Consider the following 12,752-nt stretch of genomic DNA (forward strand, 5'->3'; position numbering starts at 1 on the left):
CCGTGGGGATCTCACAGTAGACACGGTACAATGGGTCAATGAGACGACCTAAAATCTAACCTTTGCAGATGAAATCAGAATGCACCCATATGTCAACAGTTGCGAGACTGTGAACATCATCAATCCCGTAAGGCATAAGGGGCTTATCCTCCTGGATGAACTTTTCCAGCTTCATCGTTGTCAGGAAGAACATAATTTTCTTCTGCCACGTTTTGAAGCCTTTGCCATCAAACTTGTATGGCATCAGTCCTTGAGTGAACACACTAGGGACAGCCAGAGGAGTTTGTACTGCTACCGGACCACTTGCAGTTGCTGAAACTGAACCAGTCTGATAAAGACCAGCACCGAATAGGCTACGGCGAGTGGTTTCATCAGCAGCGTTTCCCGTAGGGAGGATAGTGCTCATTGTTGCTGCAGCGATTGACGCTGTGATGTTTCCAACGGTTGTCACAGTTGCATCAGTGGCTGCAACGTTGAGTGGAGTTGTTGTGACATCAATGGTGTCAATGGGGGTGTTGTTATCGTTCGTCATTTTTCTGTAGAGAAAACGTTGAATGCCCTTGAAGCGGACCAAGCATTTTGTAAGAAGGTTCACATGCACATGCTTTAATTACAGCTTCTAAAACTCTTTTACAAGACTGTACATTCATTTGAGTCAGGAAGACCACAGTTTATATTCTTACAAGACTCATGTTTAAAAAATTTATGTGGTAGTTTTGAAGCTTAAATTCATTTATAACATTGATCCAGTTACACTGTTGTTTTTTGTAGAAGCCGGAAAAACAGATCAAAAGAAACGATATAATATATACGATGTTAAGGAAAATATATAGACGATTCGAAACATAACGAAAACGAAACCATGGAGTCGAAACGAATCTCTTTCCTTAACTCTTAATATTCACTCCGTTAGTGCGACAGATCTGTACGAATAGGAGTCCCAGGATAAAACCACGATAGGTTATCACGCGGCACTCGTGGAGAACCTCTAACGAACTAATATTTCTACGAACCACTCTCTAGACTTACGCTATAGGATTTGCTGGTTTTGGTTGTGAAAAACGTTAAGAAATGAAGAAGAGAAGAGGCGATATTTAAAGAGACGGAGACAACCCACTTCCCGCAACAGCTGCTGCACGTGGGCGAAAATATCGTGGAGATCGAAGAAAGTTGAGTTGCGAAACTTATTCCCCAAGACTCTCCCTTATCTCGTTTAAAAAATTTTGAGAGGATAAACTGCATGACGTTTTAATTTTCTAGACAAACTGCTTGTCGTTTCAAAATAAAATGCATGTTGTTTTTTAGAATTTAAATGGCAAAATGTTGAGCTTAACTTGGTCCAAAAAGAATATTCTTATTGGGCCGGAGACCCTCCACCAAGACCCAAGACCCAAGCCCAAGCCCAAGCCCACGCCGAGCCGGCCGGGCGGCGGCGGCGTGCGCTTGGGGGCTATCCTCTCTCTGAGCCGTTTAAACAAGGTTAAGTAAGTGCACATATATATATACAACTCATTCTTCTTGTTTCTCCCCGATGTGGGACTTCTTCATAATGTCATTTTGACATTTCAAGTATGCTGGGCTTGTCTAGCCCATTACATTTCTTTTCACACAACTTTAATCAATGTTCTTTAAACCAATGGACTTGGGAATTTGATCCAACAATAATTTCATCGTACCCAAAACTTTTCCGTTTTACTTCACACTTTTGTCCCTAAATAAGAAAAATATATATTTCAAAACCAAAATAGTCATTGAAAATGGTGTCAGTACTTAAAAGTATATAAAATCGATACTTCTGTAACCAGATTTACAAATAACAAAAAGCCACAAAGTAGAAAAAAACTAAACTTCATCACTAATGTTTTTTATATGCCTTATCGGCTGATCTGGTGAGCTCCGGGAGGAACACAATTAGTGCTACTGAATGGATTAGCCCAAAAGCGTATCATACTGCTTGACCCGAGTTTGGAATAACTTCATCATTTATATGTTAGCAATGCATCTTTTACTAGCATTTTTTCCCGTATAAGATGGTTGAACTTAAGCCCTTACATGGTTGAACTTTAGATGTGACTTGATCGGTTTCTTCGGTTATGTTTATTTTCAATGATATAATCATAAAATCATAATACAAAGAGTATTTGTTTGTGTTCATTTCTTGTTTATAAAGTGCTGACTATATCCTGGTCAAGCGAGGTCGATGCACTTGAATAGAGAGCCTCCTGCCTAAACCTGATAGAGGCAGAAGCCGAGGACCACTGGAGCTAGTCGACTGAAAGTTAGTAAGTAGTAACATCCAAACGTGACATGGTTATATTTGGGCTTGTCTTGTCACTTTTGTCCACAAAAAGAATGTCCGGCTGGAGGGAAGCCCAGCTGACACTTTGAATTAACAGGCCGTCTCAAGAAGACCATAGATGAGAATCAAAGATGGAGTGTGAACTGGGGGATTGCATATTATTAATTCGTGGATGGGAATAACAAGTGTGTGAATTGATCAAGGAAACAATAAGAAGTGGAAGGAAACAACAAATTGGCTTCGGAGTCCAAAAAGTATTTCAACAAAACATAGCCCAAAAGAAAGGGTTTAGAAATTGAAAATCATGTGACGAAAGCGGAAAGCGAAACCAACATCGACCAACAACCCCCTTCTTGTAGTAGTTGAGTTGAGCTTCTCCTTCTTCTTCTTCTTCTTCAAATCTCTTTCTTTCTCTCTTCGAAATCTGATTCCTCCTTCTTCCCAGGTTCACGATTTCTCCCATTTACATCTCATTTTCGTTTTTTTTCTTCTTGCCTTGTGATCGTAATTATGTACTATTAACTCTGTGAGATTATTCTGTGATCCGTTTGATTTGGGCTTCCATTTGGATCCAATAGATTCTTCTACTCGACTTCGATCTCTCTGTTGGCTTGAGATTCTTACTTCATGCAAATGATTCGATTTTGATTTCCAGTTTCTCTGATGATATTTTTTTCACTAGAAACTCGATCTATGTTACTGAAGTTCGATTTGTTGCAATCAATTCGTGTGTTTCAGTTATATTTCTTGCAGTGATCGTAGGGGATAATGATTCCTTTTTTTTTATTCAGTAAAAAACCTTTGCATGCTGCTGACTAACGTTTTCTTTTGTGTTTGTGTGTGTGTGTGGAAGTTAAGCTTTTGAGTGTGAGATGGGATCTGGTCAATGGCACGTTGAGAGAAGGTCTACTCTAAGGAATGATTCCTTTGTTAAGGAGTCCGGTTCAGCTCCAGAGACTGGTTGTCTTTCCATCGCCGTCCTTGGCGCATCAGGCGATCTTGCCAAGAAGAAGACTTTTCCTGCCCTTTTCAACCTATACCGCCAGGTTTTACCTTTCATACCATGTTCACTCTATAATCCAATCCACCTATTTAATTTCATGATCATTGGTTTGAATGAGCAGGGGTTTCTCAACCCTGATGAAGTTCACATCTTTGGGTATGCCCGGACTAAGCTCTCTGATGAGGAGCTTCGAGATCGGATCCGTGGGTGAGTTAGTGCCTTTTCCATTGTTTTCTCCTCCTCCTCCTCAACTATTATTGAATCAACTTTTTATATGCAGATACCTTGTTGATCAGAAGAACGTAGAGCAAGCAGAAGCCTTGTCAAAGTTTCTACACCTGGTTAGTTCATTTCTTTTTGCGGTGTTAATTGATCACTGTTTCTCGGTACTGAAAAGTATGAGTATGTAGATCAAGTATGTGAGTGGCCCTTATGACTCTGAGGAGGGGTTCCAGAGATTAGACAGGGCCATTTCGGAGCACGAAATCTCCAAAAATAGCTCTGAAGGATCCTCGAGGAGACTCTTTTACCTAGCACTTCCACCGTCCGTTTATCCTTCTGTGTGCAAGATGATCAAGACATGCTGCATGAACAAATGTAGTGTTCCCTTTCAGCTCTACAGTTTCTTTCTTATGTTGTTTTGCATTTTCATGGAATTTTTGTATTTGCAGCTGACCTTGGTGGATGGACACGGATTGTTGTTGAGAAGCCATTTGGAAAGGACCTGGAGTCTGCTGAGCAACTCAGTTCTCAGATTGGAGAGTTGTTTGATGAATCGCAGATTTATCGTATTGATCATTATCTTGGCAAGGAATTGGTCCAAAACATGGTAAGTAACATGCTTAGAGTCTAGTACTTTGGACAATCAGTAACCATTGCCATCGCTTGTACAGTTGGTCCTCCGATTTGCCAATCGCTTTTTCCTGCCACTTTGGAACCGTGACAATATCGAGAACGTTCAGGTGAGAGCTGTGACAGAAATTGTCAGACTGTTATTTAGAGTTAAGCGCACATTATGTTGAAATGCTTTTCTCGCAGATTGTTTTCAGGGAAGATTTTGGAACTGAAGGGCGTGGTGGATATTTTGATGAATACGGGTACTTTCTTTAGTCTCTTCTTGTTCTGTTATATAGGATCTGTGACTGATGAAATGTACACTTCCTATTTCACAGAATCATCCGTGATATTATTCAAAACCATCTTCTCCAGGCAAGTGTATCTGAGAAAATTTTCATGACAACGGAACCCTCTATTAAAGTTACCCTCCGAGCTTCTATGTTAGTGCAAATGCTTTCATGTATTTACTTACTTTAAACTCCTGCAGGTTCTTTGCCTTGTTGCCATGGAGAAACCAATATCTCTTAAACCCGAGCACATCCGCGATGAGAAAGTGAAGGTGACTAATTTTTTTTTATACCTAATAGCCATTTTAATGAGTCTTCTTTGCTTCTGTTCTCCGGATTAATATGGTTTTGACCATCTTTGTGGAACCTAGTTGCATTTTCATCTGAAATCTCAGTCATTTAATTCTAATGAACTTCAGGTGCTTCAATCGGTGGTTCCAATAACAGATGAAGAGGTGGTTCTTGGACAATATGAAGGGTATAGAGATGATCCTACTGTTCCAGACAACTCAAATACTCCTACGTTTGCCACAACAATTCTTCGCATACACAACGAAAGATGGGAAGGTAACATGTCCCCACTTTACTCTTTTAAGTTTTTCAATTATCATGGCTGAACATCTTTTCATTGAATGGATATAATTCATTCATAAGAGTGCATATTAATCAGCACGAAGATGAGAAAAATTGTAGGTTTCACATGATCTCATGATCATATATATGTGGCTTTACTCCATTGTGTATGCTCAAAACTAACTCTTCCTTACCTAAAAACAAAATACATTAGTTTAGTTCATGTTATTATTATCCATCAACTATATAAAAGTACATTTTTATGTCTTTCAGGTGTACCCTTTATACTGAAGGCTGGAAAAGCGTTGAATTCAAGGAAGGCAGAAATTCGAATTCAGTTCAAGGATGTTCCAGGCGACATATTTAGATGTATTGTTTTACTCTGACATGTTCTTTTAGATGTGGCTTAAGCTCTTCTTATAGCTTCTCCAGTTCAAATTTATGTGCTGAAACTCTTGTGCATGCAACAGGTCAGAAGCAAGGGAGGAACGAGTTTGTGATACGCCTGCAACCTTCAGAGGCAATGTACATGAAGCTAACTGTAAGTATACGATGAACAAACCAACATAACTAACTATTGGAAGGAGAGATTCACTCTGACCTATGACTCTCTTGGCTGTGCTTTTGCTACACAGGTTAAGCAACCGGGTCTGGAGATGCAAACCGTGCAAAGTGAACTAGACTTGTCATACGGGCAACGTTATCAAGGTGTCTCGATCCCAGAGGCATACGAGCGCTTAATTCTTGACACGTAAGAAACCATTTCCAGTTGCTTTCTTCTGTTCATCCATATCGCTATTATATTCAATTTTTTTTCTTCCCATGTTTCTGCAGAATCAAAGGTGATCAACAACATTTCGTTCGCAGAGACGAATTGAAGGTAAAATCATGTTCTTTCTCCACCCTTGAACCGAATCCATCTCAGAAACTATCAAAACATAGAAACGTTTTGTATGATACTCTTTTAGAAGCTGACTTTGGTGTCAATTTTGATGGTCACAGGTTGCGTGGGAGATCTTTACGCCGTTGCTGCACAGGATTGACAAAGGAGAAGTGAAGTCGATCCCATACAAACCAGGAAGCCGAGGGCCAAAAGAAGCTGATCAGTTACTGGAGAAAGCTGGTTACCTTCAAACTCATGGCTACATCTGGATCCCTCCTACATTATAAACACACATACATGCATAAATCCACATATATATATATATATATGTATGTATACGGTAAGTAAACAACTAGACATCTCTTTCCCTGAATGATCTATCTCTGAGTTTGGTCATTGTATGTGAACCTATGTAACTTCTGTTGTTCCCTTTGAGATTTTGTCTTGTGTTTTGCTTTGTTGTATTAAAAACATAATAAGAGTTGTTTTCCTGGAGGAAATTCAATCCCACCAGTGCATTTTGCACATTTATACCTGAGATGGGCGTTGACCACATGGACGTAAGATTAGCCTTTTCCACAAAAGAAAAGTCCATATTGATTAACAAAGCACCTAATTTTAGGGATGAACATATAAACCGACTCCAAAAACCAAACTGAACCTGGAATGATAAAAATGAATTCAAATCTAACTAAATTTTTTTTTTCGTTCAAATTTGAAATTTATTGATCAACAAAAAGCATATTTACAAATATGAATTGTGTTCTGGTGATACCTGAGGCAATAACGTATTAACTACAAGACCCCCCCAACAGAATAAAGAATTATGTAACTTCGAACCATCTGCGCCTCAGTCCTGCTAACTTATGTGGAAACTTGTATCCGAAGGAAGATATTCTGTTTTTCACTGCTTTGGTAATGAGTCTGGAAGTCTGCTCATGAGGGGCCCAAGGTCCTTCATGTCTCCTGGTATTTCTCTCTCCAAAGGTAGTAAACCGTAGTTTGGAACACCATACGTAAGAGTATCTGATCCATCAGGGTTCTGCCTCCCCGTTGCAGGTAGTTGACCGTGTCCGTCCAGTCAGGAGAAGCTTGATTTGCGAGTGAAGGAGTAGGGACATGCGAAATATAGATGATTCCGTGTCTCGTCTGGCTCACCGCAGAGCATACAACACTGCGTTTGCCCCCATGACCGCATACGATCACCTGTAGATAACCGGTTCCATATCGCTAACCAGACAATGAAAGAAAAACGTGGAACTCCCTGCGCAAACCAAATGACTCTCTCCCAAGACACTATAGGCTTTACTTGTCTGATCTGCTCCCAGGTGTATGACGCACTGAAACTGTTGCAGTACTCTTGTTGTGAATGACGCCAGAGAACTTTGTCCTTATCACCAAGACCTGGATCAAACGGTAGTGACAAGATTGCATTTCTTAACGCCGGGAACTGTCTGCCCCGCGAACAACGGGCTCGCCACTGCTCATTTCCCAGTGCATCTGCAACTTTTGCATTTAGCGGAATTCCAAGCAAGTTAGGTCCAGCAGGCCATGTGATATCAATCAATTTCCCCATGTGTAGCCAGTTATCATGCCAGAAGAACGTATCAAGACCATCTTTTACCTCAATACGGAGGAACTGACAAGCAATGTCACGGAGCTTAAGTAACTTTTGCCAGATCCAATAACCATTTCCCATTTCCCTAACAGTCCAAAAGGATTTTCCCCGTAGCAGATACCTTTTGATCCAAGCTACCCACAAAGAACCCGCTAGTGTAAAGATTCTCCAGATCAGATTTAAAGCAAAAACTCGGGCAGTATCCTTGAACCTCTGCAGCCCTAATCCGCCTTCTGATTTAGGAGAGCATACAGTCTCCCATGCTACTTTAGCCTTGTGTTTATCATGGGGAGAGCCTGACCAGAGGAAAGCATTGCACATACTTTCTATCTCATCATAACAACTCTTCGGTAGAATGAAAACCGAGCTCCAAAAGTTAACGAAACTGGTGATCACAGTTTTAATCAGCTGCAGTCTACCAGCGTAAGACAAAGATTTATGGGACCAGAGTAGAAACTGATTCCGAATCCTGTTAAGAAGAGGCTCGTAGTCAAGTCTGGTAAGGGCTTTGGTGGTCAAAGGCAGCCCGAGGTAGCGTATGGGGAGAGTGCCGCTCTGAATCCCCACCCCGTGAGCCGCTACAATCAATTGGTTTGCTTCTCCACCTGCTGAAAAGAGAGTAGACTTGGAAGGATTTATATGTAACCCTGACATCGATGCAAAGTCCTTGAAGACCTCCAACACTCCAAATAGGGAAACTGAGGTCCCATCTGTAAAGACCAGGATGTCATCATCAAAGCTCAGATGGGTGAGCTTTACCTCTTGACAGCGAGTGTGATATCCAAACTTTCCTTCTTCAGCTGATCGGTTTAACAGCTGATATAACACATTGTTCAAGATGACATATAAGTAAGGAGAGAGGGAGCAGCCCTGTCGAATACCCCTTGCGCTTGTGAAGAATCCTTCTAGTGCCCCGTTTACAGCCACTGAAAAACTAGCAGTAGAAATGAAGAGATAAATCCAATGAATGAATATATCCGGTAGAGCCATCGCCTTGAGTACATTGACAATAAAAGACCATTTGACTGTATCGAACGCGTTGGATATGTCGAACTTGATGGAGCATCGAGTGGAAAGAGAGGTCTTGTGGTACCCATTCACCAATTCAGAAGCGAGCAGGATGTTTTCCAGCAAGAGACGACCTTTGATGAAAGCACTCTGATTAGGCGCAATCGCCTCAGGTAACAGAAGCTTGAGTCTTTTAGCTAGAATCTTGGAGATCACCTTGTATAAGATGTTGCAGCAAGCAATAGGCCTATAGTCCTTCATTGTGTTTGCAGGGATAACTTTCGGTATCAAGGTTAGGATGGTTGCATTAACTCCACGAGGCATGAACCCAAACATAAAGAAAGATTGGACTGCAGTGATGAAGTCCCTGCCAATAACAGACCAAGCTCCAATATAGAACTCCTTCGTGAATCCATCTAGACCCGAAACTTTATCATTGGGCAGTGGTTTCAGTGCTGCAAGGATCTCAGGCCCCTCCACAGGCGCAACCAAACCTGCTGCTGTGTCCTCTGTGCAACGATAAGTCAGCAGCTCTTGCAGTTCTTCAATAGAATAGTCATTCCCATCGTCAGGTTGCATTTGCAGAAACTTCTGGAAATGAGATACAGCTTCATTTTTAATACATAAATACATATTGAGACTTACTTTATAATCTGTATTTAACCAAACCTGCTGCTGTGTCTCAATCTGTATTTATGTCAAATCTATCTAAATTTGACATAAATACAGATTGAGACTTACTTTATAATATTAACCGGGGTTCGAACTCGAATAGATATAAAACCAAAAACACTCTAAGATTTTATTGAAGTATGAGAATTTTTTTATTATAACTCTTTTTAGTTTATTTTCACAAAAATAGTTCTCAAAGAAGAAAATGACCAAAATAAATTTTATTAAAACGTAAAAATATATTTTTACCCTATAGTTAACGAATCTAAACTTAGAGCTTAGAGTTAAAAGAGTGGAGTTTTGGGAATAGAGCTTCAATTTTTTTTAAAATAAAGTTATTTTGCTCATTTTTTCCGTGAATGCTATTTTTGTGACAAAAACTTAAGTATTTCAAATAAATATGTATTATATGAATAATTAACTCAAATACTTAATTTAATATACTTGGTATTTGGTGATTTTTCTACTTCTATATAGTCGAGTTTATTCGGTTTTATCAGATGTGTTTGCACATAATTTTTGATTTTTGTTCTCTAATTTCATTGTCTTTACTCTTCTCACTTGTCAAAAATGACAGCAAAACCAAAAAGAATCGTGATAAGAGCATTTCTCATTTCACATTTCATTTTTTATTTATTTTTTTGTCTTTGTTTCACTAGATCTTTATTTGGTTTTGGGTTTAACTAAATACAAAACAATATTTTGAAAACAATATTTTGGAACCTGAAGTTTAATTACGATTTCAAACCCAAAACTATATCGGGTTCAACCGATTTTTGAAAATGTTACTAAACCGAACCAAATACGAATCAAACTTAAATTCATAAATTTGAGAACTCGGTTGAATCCGAACCGAAACCTGATTGGTCCCGAATGACTAGTCCTAGCATATATTTTCAGTTACTCATAACAAACGGAGATTTACTAATAATTCCCGTTTCTTGTTGAACTCAATTTTTTAAAATATGGTGTAAAAAAGGCATCAGTTCAATTATGAGTAATGATTAGAAGTGTGATAAGAAATTTAACATTTTACCCCCAAAAGAAATTGATTGCTCGGTCTAAGTCAATAAATCCAATAAATGCCCGACTGAAATTGCTTCGAACCTGATCCGTGGACGGCCTAGTTAAATTGATTGATGACGAAGAGATATGGCCAGGTTTGACTTCAAAATGGTATATACGTTAACGTCGACCTTTTTGCCAAAAGAAGGCCCATGCACAAGCTAAACTTTTTGAATCAATTTACCAAAACATGGAGTTTAATGTAAAATAAAAAATCATATAACAAACAGAGATATATTTGATGAAAATAAGAAGTCTCAAACAAGGTCAATATATAATTCAAATAGCTCTTTAATTCAATCCAGATTCACAACCTGTAGGATTTCACAAGACGAAAGTATCACACGACAAAATCTGACAGCAACAAGTTCTTCCATCCATGCCTGATCAAGATCAACGGTTCAGAGAAAAGAGCATGCTCTGGCCGCCGGGCAAGTAAGCCACATTAGGAGATCTAGCAAGAGTAGCTGCGACCTCCCTCGAAGCCTCAATCCTCCTAAGTTCGATAAGTCCCATACCAGCTTTAGCCGTAGCATCAGAGATCAGCTGTGCAGCTTCACTCTCACCTTCAGCTCTTATAACCGCGGCTCTCCTCTCTTGATCAGCCTTCATCACCACAAACTTAGACCGCTCTGCCTCTTGCTGAGCCACTTGTTTCTGCTCAACAGCCTTTGAGAACTCATAACCGTAAGACAAGTGCGTGATGGCAACATCGTCGAGCACAATGTTGAAGTCTTTGGCACGTTTGATTAGCGATTCACGAACAAGCGCTGAGACGTGAGGACGCTCTGTGAGGAGCTGGTCAGCGTTGAACTGTGCAACCACGGCTTTTAAAACCTCGTTTCCAATCGAAGGAAGAACCTTCTCATCATACTCAAGACCCAATGTTTGAAAAATGTAGGGTAGACGAATAACCTTGAGGCATGATGAACATCACATAAACAAGTCAGATACTTAAAAACATAATATAATCAAAGCAACATAAAAGATTCTACATTTCCATAAACCCTAAATCCTAAAACTGCCTAAGTCGATCATAAGAACCCTAAACCCTAAATTTACATAAACCCTTATTATAGCCCTCAATTAAAGTTTTGTAGATAATCAATTAACAGATGATGCGAAATATATTAGTTGGTTCTGTTCAGTTAAATAACCGGTTGTATAACTGAACTTAACCAACTAATCTGCTTAACCGGGACTTAATCAACTAGTCTACTTCACATAATCTGTTTAACCGAACTTAACCAACTAATCAACTTCACATACCTCGGGGCGAGAGAGAACACGAAGGGTGAGATTAACCATCTGAAGATCCTTCGTACCGGAGATTGAAGAGAAGGTGTGAGGCTTCGTGCGGATGTCGAAGATGTGAGGCTTCTGGAGAATCGGGATCAGGAAATGAGTCCCTTCACCGACGGTTTGATCCATCACTCCTCTGAATCGATCGAAGATGACAGCTCTCTCTCCGCCGTCTACTGTGTATAGCGACGTGTTCAGCACCGTCGCCGCCGTTCCCAGACCGAAAGCCGCCTTTGCTAAATTGGAAAGGAACGAAACCGCCGCTTGTTGGCTTCCCATTTTTATTCTGAGCCGAGAAGATCGAAGAGAGATTTGAGACGATGAGAGTTTTGTTAGGGTTTATGAGATGGTGGTGCTTCGGGAAGCTACGACGGGAAATGCTTTAATGGGCCAAGTAAATTGCCTAATATCACGAACTGAAGCCCATTAAGATCTCTTCAGAATTTTAATATTTATGATTTTTCTGCTTCTAGACATGTATTATTTGTCATTTTATTATCATTTTTTTTAAAGCTGAATAACCAAGAAAATCAAAGCAATAACAAAACATTTGATCATACTCTTTGAGGACTGTATACAAAATCACCGATGAATCATATTCATATAAACGATGAATTCGAACATATTCATCTAACCGATATCAAAAATAATTTGCTGTGTTCGGTTCTTTGGTTTTAGAAGTTTAGGATCTGCTCGGGTATTTAAAAAATTTGATTCTGTTTCGTTTTTTTGGTTCTCGGTTCGGTTCGGCTAACAAAATTACAAACCCACTAATATCTGAGACAATTTCAAATCTCAAATGGTTCTGGTTCATTCATGTTTTCAGTTAGTTAAAAGTTAAAAAGTCAGAAAAAATCGGGTTTTGAATTAAATATCAGATTTTTTTGGGTTTTCCGAAGAAAAATATATTTATTTAGTCTCAAATCGAAAACGACGAACCAAAATCTCACCTTTACTCATTGGCTCTCGATAGCAAATCAGAGACGCTTCACCGCTGCTTCACTTCACCATCCCCGGTGTTCCTTCTTCCTTCTAGGACTCCACCGGTCTTTCTCTTCTTAATCGAAGTCTCCTACACCTTATGCTCACTTCACACTCTCGTTCTCAAGTAACTCGCCGAAAAATCTCAAGCTCATGTCTCACTGACTCTAAAATATACACTCCCAGATCTTATTTCAAGCCCCACAAATCAAGATTTTCAGGTT

The 12,752-nt window shown here is 39.6% G+C and overlaps 2 protein-coding genes across 2 annotated transcripts; one reads left to right on the top strand and one right to left on the bottom strand.

Annotated features, from left to right (window-relative positions):
* The first annotated feature begins 2,492 nt into the window (after positions 1–2,492).
* On the top strand, positions 2,493–6,392 carry LOC106300865 (glucose-6-phosphate 1-dehydrogenase, cytoplasmic). Its single transcript, XM_013737122.1, has 16 exons — positions 2,493–2,744; positions 3,153–3,345; positions 3,424–3,509; positions 3,583–3,643; positions 3,713–3,899; positions 3,974–4,131; positions 4,196–4,264; positions 4,341–4,399; positions 4,475–4,511; positions 4,627–4,698; positions 4,846–4,993; positions 5,273–5,368; positions 5,470–5,540; positions 5,635–5,750; positions 5,834–5,879; positions 6,002–6,392. Exons 2-16 carry the CDS (start codon positions 3,172–3,174, stop codon positions 6,167–6,169), a joined length of 1,548 nt encoding a protein of 515 aa, XP_013592576.1. The 5' UTR covers positions 2,493–2,744; positions 3,153–3,171; the 3' UTR covers positions 6,170–6,392.
* A 4,068-nt stretch (positions 6,393–10,460) lies between these two features.
* Positions 10,461–11,928, bottom strand: LOC106296535 (prohibitin-3, mitochondrial). The gene is made up of 2 exons (XM_013732682.1): positions 11,515–11,928; positions 10,461–11,160 (listed from the first exon to the last, which is right to left on the bottom strand). The coding sequence occupies exons 1-2, from the start codon at positions 11,824–11,826 to the stop codon at positions 10,639–10,641; spliced, it is 834 nt and encodes a 277-aa protein (XP_013588136.1). The 5' UTR covers positions 11,827–11,928; the 3' UTR covers positions 10,461–10,638.
* Positions 11,929–12,752: the final 824 nt, after the last annotated feature.

The sequence above is a fragment of the Brassica oleracea genome, chromosome C6, assembly GCF_000695525.1.
Source record: "Brassica oleracea var. oleracea cultivar TO1000 chromosome C6, BOL, whole genome shotgun sequence".
NCBI lineage: Eukaryota > Viridiplantae > Streptophyta > Magnoliopsida > Brassicales > Brassicaceae > Brassica > Brassica oleracea.

What these genes read in the sequence shown, in the direction of transcription:
- LOC106296535 (XM_013732682.1), bottom strand. Translation starts at nt 11,826, where the DNA reads ATGGGAAGCCAACAAGCGGCGGTTTCGTTCCTTTCCAATTTAGCAAAG. An exon ending in GTGTTCTCTCTCGCCCCGAG is followed by an intron (nt 11,161 to 11,514) that starts GTATGTGAAGTT and finishes TCATGCCTCAAG; the next exon opens with GTTATTCGTCTACCCTACAT.
- LOC106300865 (XM_013737122.1), top strand. Translation starts at nt 3,172, where the DNA reads ATGGGATCTGGTCAATGGCACGTTGAGAGAAGGTCTACTCTAAGGAAT. An exon ending in TGTCAAAGTTTCTACACCTG is followed by an intron (nt 3,644 to 3,712) that starts GTTAGTTCATTT and finishes ATGAGTATGTAG; the next exon opens with ATCAAGTATGTGAGTGGCCC. An exon ending in ACAATATCGAGAACGTTCAG is followed by an intron (nt 4,265 to 4,340) that starts GTGAGAGCTGTG and finishes CTTTTCTCGCAG; the next exon opens with ATTGTTTTCAGGGAAGATTT.